Source organism: Corvus kubaryi, unplaced genomic scaffold, assembly GCF_017639235.1.
Source record: "Corvus kubaryi isolate FWS band 111438036 unplaced genomic scaffold, C.kubaryi_AGA036_p1.0 37385, whole genome shotgun sequence".
In the NCBI taxonomy this organism is placed as follows: Eukaryota; Metazoa; Chordata; class Aves; order Passeriformes; family Corvidae; genus Corvus; species Corvus kubaryi.
Window position 1 is genome coordinate 2,642,618 of NW_024581127.1, and position 12,743 is coordinate 2,655,360.

The window sequence follows — 12,743 nt, forward strand, 5'->3', positions numbered from 1 at the left end:
TCTTTTGCAGCCTCATTAACATGTGCATGGATCTCTCTTGGAAATATCTGCAAATCAACTTTTACATGTTTTTTTTTTTAAACACTCTATGTAACATAGTTCAATAAAACTAGTGAATGTAGGAGCATATGAAGATACCTTTACAGAAGAAAGAAGAACTGGTTTGCACAGTGCAAGGTAAAATCCTTGAAGCAGTTAGCTGAAAGAGCTTGTATCACCTTGCTGTTCTTTCTCATTCTGCCTTCAGACAATGCAGAGCCTAATTTGGGGCAATATAATTGGGAAGCAGCAGAAACTGATGTATTCACTCGAGTGCTCTAGTCTGGAGTAACCATGGAAGTTTCCTTTGGCCCCTTTTCTGTGCTCCACTGTGTCTCGAGGGTGCACAGGGAATTCATAATTACTGACTTCTGAACAGCTTCTTCACTTGGTACACAGCTGGGAGGAAGAGACTGCGTGGAGTCCAGTGATAGAAAAGATAAAAGGATGTAGAGTGAAAGGAAGACATAACAGTGGAAAGAAGATAGGAGGAGAGAGATTATGGGTAGTGAACAGTTCATTTGGCAGCATGGAGACCCAATCTGCAATGGCTTTTTATTTGTTTTTATAAGGCACCTTGTGCACAGAACAACAAACTTTCCTTATTTGAATTGTAGAAAAATTAGAATTTTGAGCTAGAAATATGAAAAGTATAATTAATATTTTTAAGAGATTTGTTTTTAAGTGTCTTGCATTTCTGTTTTCCTGAAGAGTTGAAACTTATCTGATGATTTGTTAATGAAAAAATGAATCTCAGTTTCAGTGATCTTATGCCATTTTTGTTCTGCTGTTAATGCAGAGGCGTCTTCAGTGAGACTAGTTGGTCTTTTCCCTTTTCTTTTTCTTGTGAAACCTTGCCTACTTAGCACATTGTGAGTCAGATCAGACTGCTGCTAACCAAAAAGGAGTTTTATTTTTGTACCTTGTACACTTTAGTTTTTCTTATTTAATGCATTCACTTTTGTCATCTTTTTTTGAAACATTTCAAATGTGTGAAAGTTTATTTAGAGTGCCATGTAGTATGTTATTCCTACTAAGATGTCACCCGAGCAACAGATGAGATCATCAAATAAGCTTTCAATGATTTAATCAGAAGTTTGTTAGTTTTGCTAGAGAATGGTGCTAGAATGAGAATACCCTTTAGTTGACATTCCTAATCTGTAACATCTTTTCACCTTCAGAAAAATATAGGTTTTTACTTTAAAAATTAGGTGAGTGCTCACTATGTACAGTTAAGGTTGGCATGAAGCTTTTTGGTTTTTTTTTTTCATTGCGTGACTTGGGTTTGGCTTTATTTTTGTTTTTCTTGCCCCTCCAACCCTTCCACCTCATGGCATAGCCAAGCAACTGAATGCAGGCAGCTAACGTATTTCCATGTAATTGCCAATTTGCTGGGGATGACAAAACTCTCAAAGGAAATGTGAGCTTGAAGAGCACAGGTTGAGAGCTGAGCAGATGGAGTTGGGTCCCTTGATGAACTGGGTGGCAGAAACTGGTGGTAGAAGGGCAAAGGCAGTGAGGTTTATGGAGCTGTGATCCCATTTCTGGGATGTCTGACAGTGTGTAAGGCAGAAGGATATGGAAGAGAGATAACACCTCCAGTATGTGAGTGTGAATTTACCCATTGTCTGAAGCTATTGTTATTGGAGTGGAGGTGTTCTCTGCACATTGTCCGGAGTTCAGGAACTCCATGGAAAATGGTAAATTGGAAACTGCTTCCAAACCTTGCTTGAAGCAGCTTGAGAAGCAGATTCCTCAGAGTTTCTTTTCCCCCCTTTTGCAGTAGAATATTTGTAGTAAAGACCCATGTCTTCCTTAAATGGCAGATTTTGTAACCTGAGTTGTCTTTGTGTCTATTTTAAGTTGCATTTACTTTTAATACATTTTTGAGAGTGCTTGAGGCAAAGTAGTTTGAGGCTTATTACACAAATAAGTAGATTTATTCCTGAACTTCATACTCTTCAGTTTCTGAGGATTTCAGCAATGTTACATTTTTTTTCTTTTTTTTTTTACTTTAGGTGTACAGGATTGGTACAATGCATTTTTTATTCCAGATAAAAATAGCCTCTATCTACAGTTCTTTAAAATTTTCTAACTGCTGTCACTGAATAAAACTGATTATTCTCTGGGACAGCACAGATCTTTGTATCACTCTGGTTTTATCGGTATAACAGTAGGTACAAAAAGTGGTCCTTTTTAATGGGATCTAATTTCACATCACCTTGATCTTTAGGTTTTTGATACATCTCAAAAGAGATTAAGAATCCTTTAATCAGTTTTATTTTATTAGATGTGTTTCTGTTACCTAAAAACCATTCTTCCTGTTGCAAGCAAGTCAGTGATGGCAACAATCAAGTAACATTTGTCTTACATTGATATGTAGGCATTTTAAAATCTTTGATTTTCCTGTATTACCTTTTTTAATACTATGTTAATTTTGCAATGTATTATTAATCTAAGACAAAAATAATTTTCAAACCATGATTCTGAGAAATTATTTAAATTACAAGTCAGCTGTTACAGATTGGTGCTTTTCCTTTGGTAATAGAATCCTCTGCAGTGGAATTACTACAGCAATTGTGGTCCATTACAAGCACTAGATTACATCCTTCCATTGTCACTAATTCTGCATTTTGGCAGGGAAAAGAAGAAAGGTTTGCTGTTAGGGTTGCCAAGCAACTAAAATATGAATTACTCCAATTTCTGAATTTTTTCTTGTGTTGTGTATTGGAGGGTTTCTCCTACCTTGGTGAGAGGCAGTCTAGATGAAGTTACACTTCATAGCTTCAAAAATTCTAAGATTAGTAAGTAGATTAATTTCTCCCTGTGGATTTCCAGTTCAAAAGCAAAGACACCCGGGGTTTTTCGTTTCACTGTGGGTAAGTATCAAAAATCATATCACAGCAGATTGTGTATTCACAAGACATGAGATTGGGCATATTTTTTCCTTTGTGTGGACAAAGATAACCTGCTGTGCCTTAGTAATTCTGTGTGCAGTTATTAATGTTTACTGCTATTTGGTATACTTCCTCTGAAGTATCTTTTCCCAACACACTTTACTGATGGTAATGCTAAGTAACTACTGGCATTTGAAAAATTTTTTGTTAAATGAAAATGTGTGGAAAAGATGAAGAGCAGGTAGACTTAAGTGTGTGTAAGTTATGTTAATATTTATGCTTGGCTATAGGTGAAGAGAAAATATATGCTCTGAGTAACTTAGCTTAGTTGTTTTGGTTTTGTTTTTTGTGTGTGTATGTTTTTTGCTTGTTTGTTTTGGTTTTGTTCTCATTTTGTTGTACATTCCTGTAATTTTTTGCTTCTGTGGAGCTTTTTCATTTTGCAGCAGCAGCAGCCACAGATTTCTTGTAGAACTACATGGGTTTCAGGGTCACCTCACCTGCCCTGAGTCATTCATTTCCTCTCAGAGCACATGTGCAAAGCAGAGCCACAGCTTCTTTCTGGATTCCTAATGTGTTTTATGCTTAGGAAGCCAGGAAGAATCCCAGCAGCAATAATGGAGAGTGGTTTTTTTTCTGCAGTCCTGCACAGCCAAGGTGTAGAACAGCAGTTGGATAGTATCAATGCATGGCATAGAAGATGCTTTGCTGTTGACATTGGCTTTGTATCTGTGTCTCCAAAAGTGTAATAAAATATTTGCTTATTTCTATACTATAGTATTTTTGAGGACTTGGTTTAAAAACTGTCTACCTGTTTGATCAGACCTTGGAGTTCTCAGATATGAATGCATATTCTAACCAGACAATTGTTCCATGTCTGGATGAGATGAAAAAATTCACAAACTTTCCTGATACACCAGTTTCCAATGAGAAGAAACTTGGACGTATTGGTCAGAGAAGAGCTACTTGCCGCTCTGAAGACATGCTGGTTCTGAATGGTTAAATGGATAGTATTCTTATTGTTTGGGGTAAATTCAAACAGGTAGCACGGATTGGGTTTTTTAAGCTATGTTCCAGTGGATAAGAGACTGTATAGGCTGGGAACACTTCAGATACGAGCATTTAATGGGGCAAAGCTAGCAGTAGTTCGAGGATGTTCCAGCTGTTTTCTTCAAATTTGAAAACAGACCTTTCCTTTATAAATGCTCATTTAGTTTTGGTAAATACAAGATTAGTTTAGGTGCAATATCTCACTAATTTTATGTTTTGGTTTAATTTTCTAAAGGAGTTGATGACCAAGCTGATAACAGAGACACCTGACCAGCCAATCCCATTTCTAATTGATCATCTTCAGTCCAAGCAGGGGAACCGCAGTCAGCTTCAGAGAACATTGTCTGGCTCTGCTGCCCTGTGGGCAGAGAGTGAAACATCAGGTATGTTCTGTGTGCTGGAAAGGGCTGGTCTCCAGTATGATCTTCCCACACTTACGTCCATGATTTCCTGGATGCGCATGTACCTACTGAACAGGTACTGCTCTGTGGTTTTGAGCATGCAGAATATATCCTGTTTGTCCAGCAGATACTGAATTTAATATAGATTGCTGTCTGTCAGCTTGATCTATGTGCATATCATGTAAGTATGGAGCAGAGTTACAGAATGGAAACACTTCCAGTCTCAATGAGAGAGGTTCCCTTGCTGTCCTCTTTCTTTGTTTTCCTTTTCCCTCCCATGGTGTATTTGTGCCGGAGATTAACCTCTATTGAGGTATTCTCTTTAATAATACACATTTTTATATACTTATCATCCCAACCTTTAATAGGAGATGCTATGCTACTTCATGAATTCCAGTGTGAATAATTTATGATTGTAAATCTTCAGAAGCATTAAAATAATATTCTGAAATAGTATCTGCTCTGATTGTAAAGTAGAAGTCTTGGTTTTCATATTCTGGTACAAGCTGCTATTACAATATTAGTTTTGTGTTTAAAAGTTGACTAATGATCTGTCTCAGACTATAGTAGATCTTAAATAGTTGCTGACAGTCAAAATATTAATTTACTGACAAATCAACCATTTATATCAAATACTCAGTTTTAACATAGGCAGTAAAACATGTACATAACATTGGCATTAAAGACTTTTTCATAACAAAAAATAGACTTGTTTTTGATGAAAAACCTATTAATTTATAAGTTTTAATATTTAAGAAGTGGAATAAATATATTAAATATAAAAGAAATCAGAAATAGGAGAAAAAAAAGTGCTGTCTTCAATTTGGATTGATATACCTTGGGGTTTTTTTGATTAATTATTTGTTAAGTCTTTGAAAAATGACTCTACAAATGTTATAATTATCTAATTTGATTCTTTTAACAGAAAATAAAGGAACAAGAAGAGATTTTAGAAGTTATGATAAGCCTTGGCAGGTAAATGCAAAAAAGCCTAAAAAGTCAAAGAGCGACCTTGCTGTGTCCAACATTTCTCCACCATCACCGGAGTCCAAGTCATGTAAGAAAGCTTCACTACATTAATAATTTGTGCATGCTTTCCAACCTATAGCATGTTTTTCTTTTGAATTAGGTTTAAAATGGAAAGCAAACTGTGAGCAGATGAAATGCCTATATATATATATGTTAGAAGAGTTTGATTCTTGCCTTAATCTCACTTGAATTATGAGTATTTTATAATGCCCTATGTTGTCATCTGTAGATAGAAAAGAATTCTGGATAGATGGATTAAAAACCAGACTTATATCTGAGTGTCATGCACTGTTTTATGTTCGGATACTGATCATGGTTTGATGTGTTAGTTTGCATTGCCATTTTGTAAAATCTGTTCTGTTGATATTGGTCCTAATAGTTTTTTTTCTGTGGGTCAGGCAATGCAAAACTCTGAATTATGAACAGATACTGTTCCAGGTATGGGAGTAGTGTCAGAAGAACAGGTATACTGTTCTGAGAGTTGCTGAAGGAATCTAAATGTACACTGAAAGAAAAGGCAGAATAGAAACAGAGCAGCTGAAGAGAATATTGTCTGTAAAAAATTAGTGAAAATGGAGACAACAAGCCTTAATGAAATATAGTGCTTCCCGTGTACTGGCTATTGAAGAAATCTAATTTTTAAGATTGATTCTTAATGTTGGTTTTTTCCCAAATAAATATATCTACAATATGTATACATATAAAAATATAGTTACACACAGATTGGTTTGTACAAGATTTTTCTCCAAAATAAATTGAAAAACGATATTTTCTTCTGTTGACTCTTGTAGCTTTTTGAAATTTTTCTAATAGCCAAGTCTTTGTAATAACTCTGAGTGTACCAGATGAGAACAGAGATATAGTATGCTGCAATACAAAGTTTGTTTTCTTTCCTCTAAAAGCAAGATGGGAAAGCCTAGACTTCAAAGAAGTCAAAGGAAAATTACCCAGTGACCTCACTAAGTCAAAGTACCACACAGCAATGGGTAAAATAAATCATGATAAATTTATGCAATAGAAAAACTGTGCTTTTGGGTGATTAACAGTCTTGTGTGGTTATGAAACATTTTTTACTGAAAATAAATAACTGCAACAAAAATAGCTGTTACAGGTAGCTGTGTCCCATTGTACAGGATTTTCTCAGGATTTTTTTTTCTAGAAATGGAGCATTGGTCTCTGTTTCTTCTTCATGAATCACATTCCCTGCTTCAAAAAACCTGAAATTTTATCATCAATTCCACTGTACCTCTCAAAATGGCACATGAATTTTTAAGTCTGTTCAAAAGAAGCATGTGGATTTTAATTTCTTTTCAATAATAAATAGCAACATTCAAATAAATGCTTGTAGTCACCCATAATGTGTGTCTAATCGAACAGATTTGCTGGATAACAGGAATTTATGGAGATCCACTGTCAGAAACAGTGGCCAAAGGTATTGTGAGCTGTCCCTCTCATCATACTGTGTTCCTTTCTTCTGCCCTGTGCTTGCTCTTCATACTTGGTGGTATGCATCAAATAACTTTCATGCCATCTCTCAAAGATCTAGAGTTCTGTGTCGTTATCCCAGATAAGGGGGTGACATCACGTCACTCCCCTCACTTGTGTGCCTGCTACAAGTTTCGTGCTTGTTGGTCCTTAGCTTGTCCCATTAGAGGGACAAAGAGGAGGCTGGGCATTCGAAGCTACCAGGTCTCATGTCAAACAAGGAAATATTTTATACATCCATAGTAAGACTGGGGTCAAGGATCTGTCCTTGTAGACTGAAGGACACTTAATAATACTCTTCAGCTGGTAAGACTATTCTTAAGCTACCCAAGTTCCCAGGTCTAGAAGCAGTGTGTGGGAGTGCAGCTTTGCCTACAAAGGAGGTAGAATTAGGATATGCTTAATGCAACTGGACATTCATAAATACATGGCACTACATGGGATTGATTCTAAGTGTTCTAAAAGAGGAGACTAATATCATTGCAAGGCCATTCTGTCATCATTGAAAGGTCATAAGGATTGTGGGATGTTCCTGATGATTAGAAAAATGCAAATATCTCATTGATTTTGAGGAAGGGCAATCTGATCAGCCTAATCTCATCCTCTGCACAGACTATTGAGCAAACGTTCCTGGAAGGTGTTCCTAGTCACAAGGAGGAAAACGTGATTTGGAACATCAAACATGGATTTATGAGATCATATATGTCTGATCAGATCAACACAGTTGCCCTCTTAGGTGAAATAACTGGCTCTGTAACTAGAGAAACAACAATGAAGGTTTCATACCATGACTTCAGCAAAGATACCTTGCTCAGCTTCTCATAGTATCCTTATAACTGAGTTGATAAGATATGGACTGAATAAGTGGACAAGAAGATGTATGGAAAGTTAACTCAGCTGGTGGATTCAAGGGATTGTGACTAGCAATGCAAATCCAGTTGAAAAGTCTATCTTTAATGGCATGCTCAAGGGACTGGTACTGACATCAGTGCCGTTTAAAAGAATTTCCTAATGCCCTGGATGATGGGATAGAATTTCTCTTAGGTTTGTAGGTGAGACCAAATTGTGGGAAGTGGTTGGTATTCTGGGTAGCAGGACTGCTATTCAGAGGGAGAGGACCGAGAAATGGGCTGAGGAACCTCTTGAAGTTCAACACGGGCAAATTCAAAATCCTGCATCTTGGATGGAATAACCCTGAGCAATAGTGTAAACAGGGTGTCCCAGTTTTTTTTTTTTTCTCCCTTTCTCTTGGACCCAGCTTAAAGACACAGAAAGGCACAGGATTGATGTTTGGCATAGGCAGATGATAGGGAATACAGTATCATACAGTCATCCCAGGACAATGGGATATGTGTGTCTGGAAAGTAGCTTTGCAGAAAGAGATGTGAGATGCTGATGGACAAGGACTCGGAATATGAAGCAGCTGTGGCTGTGTGCTCATGTGGTGCTGAAGGGGACCTGCATACCAGGCTGCAGTAGCAAGAGTAGAGCCAGCAGTGTTTGTTTTTGAGATTGCATCTGGAGCACATCATGAGACATAGTGATGTACTGGAGCAAGTCCTGTGGAGGTCCACCAAGATGATGACAGGGTTGGAGCATGTGATGGACAAGGAAAAGCTGAAGGAAATTGGTTTGGTCATACTGAAGAAATGAAAGCTCAGGGGAGATTTCATTGTTACCATCAATAGTATGCTGGAGGATGGTAGAGAAGACATAGATTCTTCTCAAGAGTGTTTTGTGAAAGGGCAAGAGGAAACAAAAATGATACTGCAAGGGTAGTCAAACACTGGAACAGGTTGTCCATAGAGGCTGTGAAATTGCCATCATTGGGTATACACAAAACTGAACTGAATAGTCTGAGCAACCTGCCTTGAATGGACCAGTCTAGGGCAGCAGACTGGGCTAGAAGACTTCTAGAAGTCCTTTCTGGCCTAATTATCCTCTGCTCCCATGCTTTGCAGTTTATGCACTTCCATTTTTTTTTTCCATGACACTGATTTAAACCTTAATTAATCTTATTGTTTTCATTACGTACACCTGCAATTAGTTGTGTCTGCAACTTTTTGAAAATACTTTGTGTATTTGAACTACATTTTGTTTTAGTTACTATCACAGAGGTTGGTTTCAGACATGTGCCTTTTTGCCGTATCTTGCTTCCCTTATTTTCTGCCAAATAGATTAATATCAATGCTCTTTTGACATTTCTTTCTTTCTTGTTTATGGCAAAATCAGCAGGTACCATGTGCTCCTTCAGCTACACAGATCAGCAAGCAAGCATGTTTAAAGGCATTTATTATTCTATCCAAATGTGCACACCATATTCCATCTGTTTTGTGTCTTCAGCTTCTACGTCATTGTACTTTTTTTTTCCAAAGCATCTCCAAAGAGGTAGCAAGGACTCATCTGAGAAACAGAAAGTTTTGGACCTGCTGAGGCCTAAAGATTTATTCTCAGATTTGTGTTTAAAAGGAAAGAGCAAACCCACACCCAAGAATCTAAAAAGCTCCCTGCCCCCCGACTGCCAAAACAACCCAAAACTTAATGGAGTCTATCAGCTGTATGATCTGTTTCAGAGTTTTTGTCTTGTGACTGTCTTGTTCAAATGATCCTGAACTTGTCATTTCATAGGAATCTTTGGAAGTATGAGGGTATTCGATTTATTTAATTAGGGAATGTTTTTTTCCTTCAGTAGAGTGACGTTGACTACAGTGTGCATGTTATTCCTGCACAAATTTCTCTTCCTTAAGCTTTCAACTTTTTTACTGGAAAGATACCTCCACTCCCTTCTCCTTCCTGTTATGATCTCAGGTGCACCTGAAACACACAAACAAGAAGTGTTAATATCTAAGCCATCTAACCACCTGTTTGGTGTGTGCAAAACCAGAATTAAGCAGAAGCTGCTGCTGTTGTCTGGCAAGGAAGAAGCTTGGAGCCAGGGGTGGCTGTGTGTATGTAAATGAAATGTTTAAATGATCACATTCTGTATTTGAAGAAAAAAAAATTTGAAAGTTTCAAAATTGTTTGTAAAACAGACTTCTTGCTTCCCAGCTAGCTACTTCTAGGCAAAATAGGTTGATCTCTTCACCACCTCTATGTTAAACCAGATCACAGATTATCATTCCATGCTGCTTCAGTTCAGCATTCTCACCACATCCCATTTCCAAGTACGATGTTGTGTACTTCTAGCTACTCTCGGTCAGTCTTGGGCTGTAAGCCAACATTCTCTTAGCTTTTTAGTATCCAGATACTGTGTAATCCAGTTTGGATTTATTATGAAAGAACTTTAATCTGAATGCTATTACAAGATGTAAATGCATGAGTAATGTTATGCTCGATTAAATGATACATATTTTTGTTCTTTGATATGTAAGATGGTCATACAATGTATTAATGAAATGTAGGATTTAATGAGCAACTGGTCTGATTCTGTGTGTGGATCATGCATTGGGTAGATGAAACCAGTACTGATCTTGTACCATCATCCAGCAGAAAATAAAGGTGTGCTGATTTGTGGCAGAATTCATAACACAATTGTGAATTAATCTAATGGGCATTTGTGGCCAGAGCACACCACCAGCAAATCAGAAATACTGGCAAGTGTGTCTGTCCAGTCTCCTAAGATGAGATGGTGAAATCTCAGCTCCATAAAGAGTAACTACCTCTTTCCATACAAATGCTACAATGTAGATGTAATAAATCTTCTGAATTGTAGCCAAATAATATCAAGAGGAAGTGTTATATAAATCTCTCAAATAACAAAGATGAGGTTGAGGTAGGTAATGTGATGAGGGATTTGAAATTACTGATATGATTTTGTGGAATGAGTGAGTGTAATAAAGAAAGGTGAAGGTCAGAGTATAATGAAAGGATTTTGCTAAGTGTGTAGTGACACGTACACGTAAACGATTTATGAGACTTCATGCATACTGAGGAGGATCATGTATTTGAGGAGATTCTAAAGAAGGGTCATATGGTATTTGTACAGTTCTGAATGCTTCCAACAAAGCCATTCGTTTGAAAATTACCAGTGCTTATTGATCCTACAGCTGAGAAGATACAAGCTTATATTTTGAAAAAATCTGTAAGCGAGCAGAAAATGAACTTGAAAGGACAAACACATGGCACATGATGCAAGTAAATAGATGTTGTTTTAATATCCATTAATTGTTCGAAAGACTAGGTAAGCAGGAAGAGCTGTGTCTACTCTAGAAGTAGTAAAAATTTCAGTCAGTTCTAATTCTGTTTAACTTCCCCCTCTGTTTTGATTCCTCAGAATGAGCCAAATCATTGTTGAAACAATTTGTATTGAAACTTAGAAATATTTCATGACAGCATACCTATTTTGGTACCTTTTCACTGAAGTACAAAATGGTTCAGTAAAACACAGCTGATTGTACACTAGCATGCAAAGCAAATTTCCGCCATGGTTTTGACTGATTTCCCACTATCTATCTAGGGAGATGCAGTCTAAGATTCCTGTGTTTGTGAGACATTTCTCTGAAATTAGTAACCAGGTCACTGTCTTGAGCAAGTGTCCCTACTTTTCAAGAGCAAGAGTCTTGATACTCTTTTTTCCTGATGCGAGTTGTTCCACGTACTTGGCAGTTGCTGATCCTGGAAGCTCCACAGCTGTAAAGTAGAACTTACATTTATTTCATCCAGTTTCTCTCCCGTGACAAATTTTGCTTCAAAATCATTTGGTTTCTCAAAAATTCTGTTGTTTTTTATTTTGAAAAATGTGTTTTGTTTCAAACTGACATGGTATCAGATTATAGCTTGTGGAAATTTTCTGCAACCTGGAAGTTCCAAGGTTTGGTCCTCTTTTTATATGGTTTTACTATATTAAATTGTTGCCTGTTTTTATTTTGGTGGTACTTTGACTTTTTTTTTGGTATGGTAAGTTCAGTGTATGGAAAGAAAAAGTCTGTTGTACTGCTAGTGGGTGATGCTGTATAGTGTTGGCACATGGTAAGATGACTGCAGAAGACTCCCAAAGGAGCATGTGATCTCAATGTAAAACAAAGGTGGGTGAAAACAGAGAGAACTCTTTATAGAATTCTTTTTCTAGTTTATTAAAAATTTCTGTTTACAGTTAGTAAGAGTTTTGAAAAAATACTAAGTTTTCTGTAAATAAGAAAAAAAGGATTAGAAATGCTGAAGTTGTCCTGTTTAATTTGTATATGATAAGGTCTGTGAATAGAGTCAGTTTTTGTCACACAAGAATTTCTGTAACTTTTAATTGACTTAGCAGTTCTTAAGCCAGGGAATTCTAAAATAGTGATTGAAATTTATAACTATCAACAAAAATTACAAACGGCTCATCTGAGTAGAGACTACTCATACCCTAATACCTTAAAGCCTTTATGTATTTACTGGGAATCACTACAGCTCATTATTTCCATTGTCCTGAGAAGGAAATACGTTACTTGTCTTTTTTGAACACAGAGCAGAACAAGACTCTGACACTCCAACTTGCTCCTCTCTTCCCTTCTTCTTATTGAGGGTTCTTGTGTCCCTTTCCTTCTATTCTTACCTCTGTAGGTCTTTTTTAGTGTCTCTTTTGTCTTCTGTCTTTGCGAATGTCTGTAATTGCAGTATAATATATTAACGTCCCTAATAGCCAGGTTCCTAAGTGGGTGTTACAGATCAGGATATACTCTGGGTTGTCAGTTTCTTTGGATGTCTGTTTTGAAGATGACTTGGTTTATGTCTACAGAAGGTAGAATCATGTTCTTTGTGAAAGAAGGACTTCAACATAACTTTGTCCCATTTCTTTACCTGGAAAAGTGACTATTGACTTAACTCCACAAGGGAAAGTTGAAGTTGATCCAAAGTGGAGCAG

General features: G+C 36.9%; 1 protein-coding gene across 5 annotated transcripts in view; it reads left to right on the top strand.

Moving 5' to 3' along the window:
* Nucleotides 1-12,743, top strand: part of CUNH8orf34 (chromosome unknown C8orf34 homolog) — a 161,377-nt gene that overhangs the window by 19,843 nt on the left and 128,791 nt on the right. For all 5 annotated transcript variants that reach the window (XM_042036250.1, XM_042036252.1, XM_042036248.1 and 2 more), the window contains exons 2-3: nucleotides 4,222-4,369; nucleotides 5,313-5,444. In XM_042036250.1, the coding sequence (XP_041892184.1) occupies nucleotides 4,222-4,369; nucleotides 5,313-5,444 (280 nt within the window). The remainder of the gene's footprint in view (nucleotides 1-4,221; nucleotides 4,370-5,312; nucleotides 5,445-12,743) is intronic.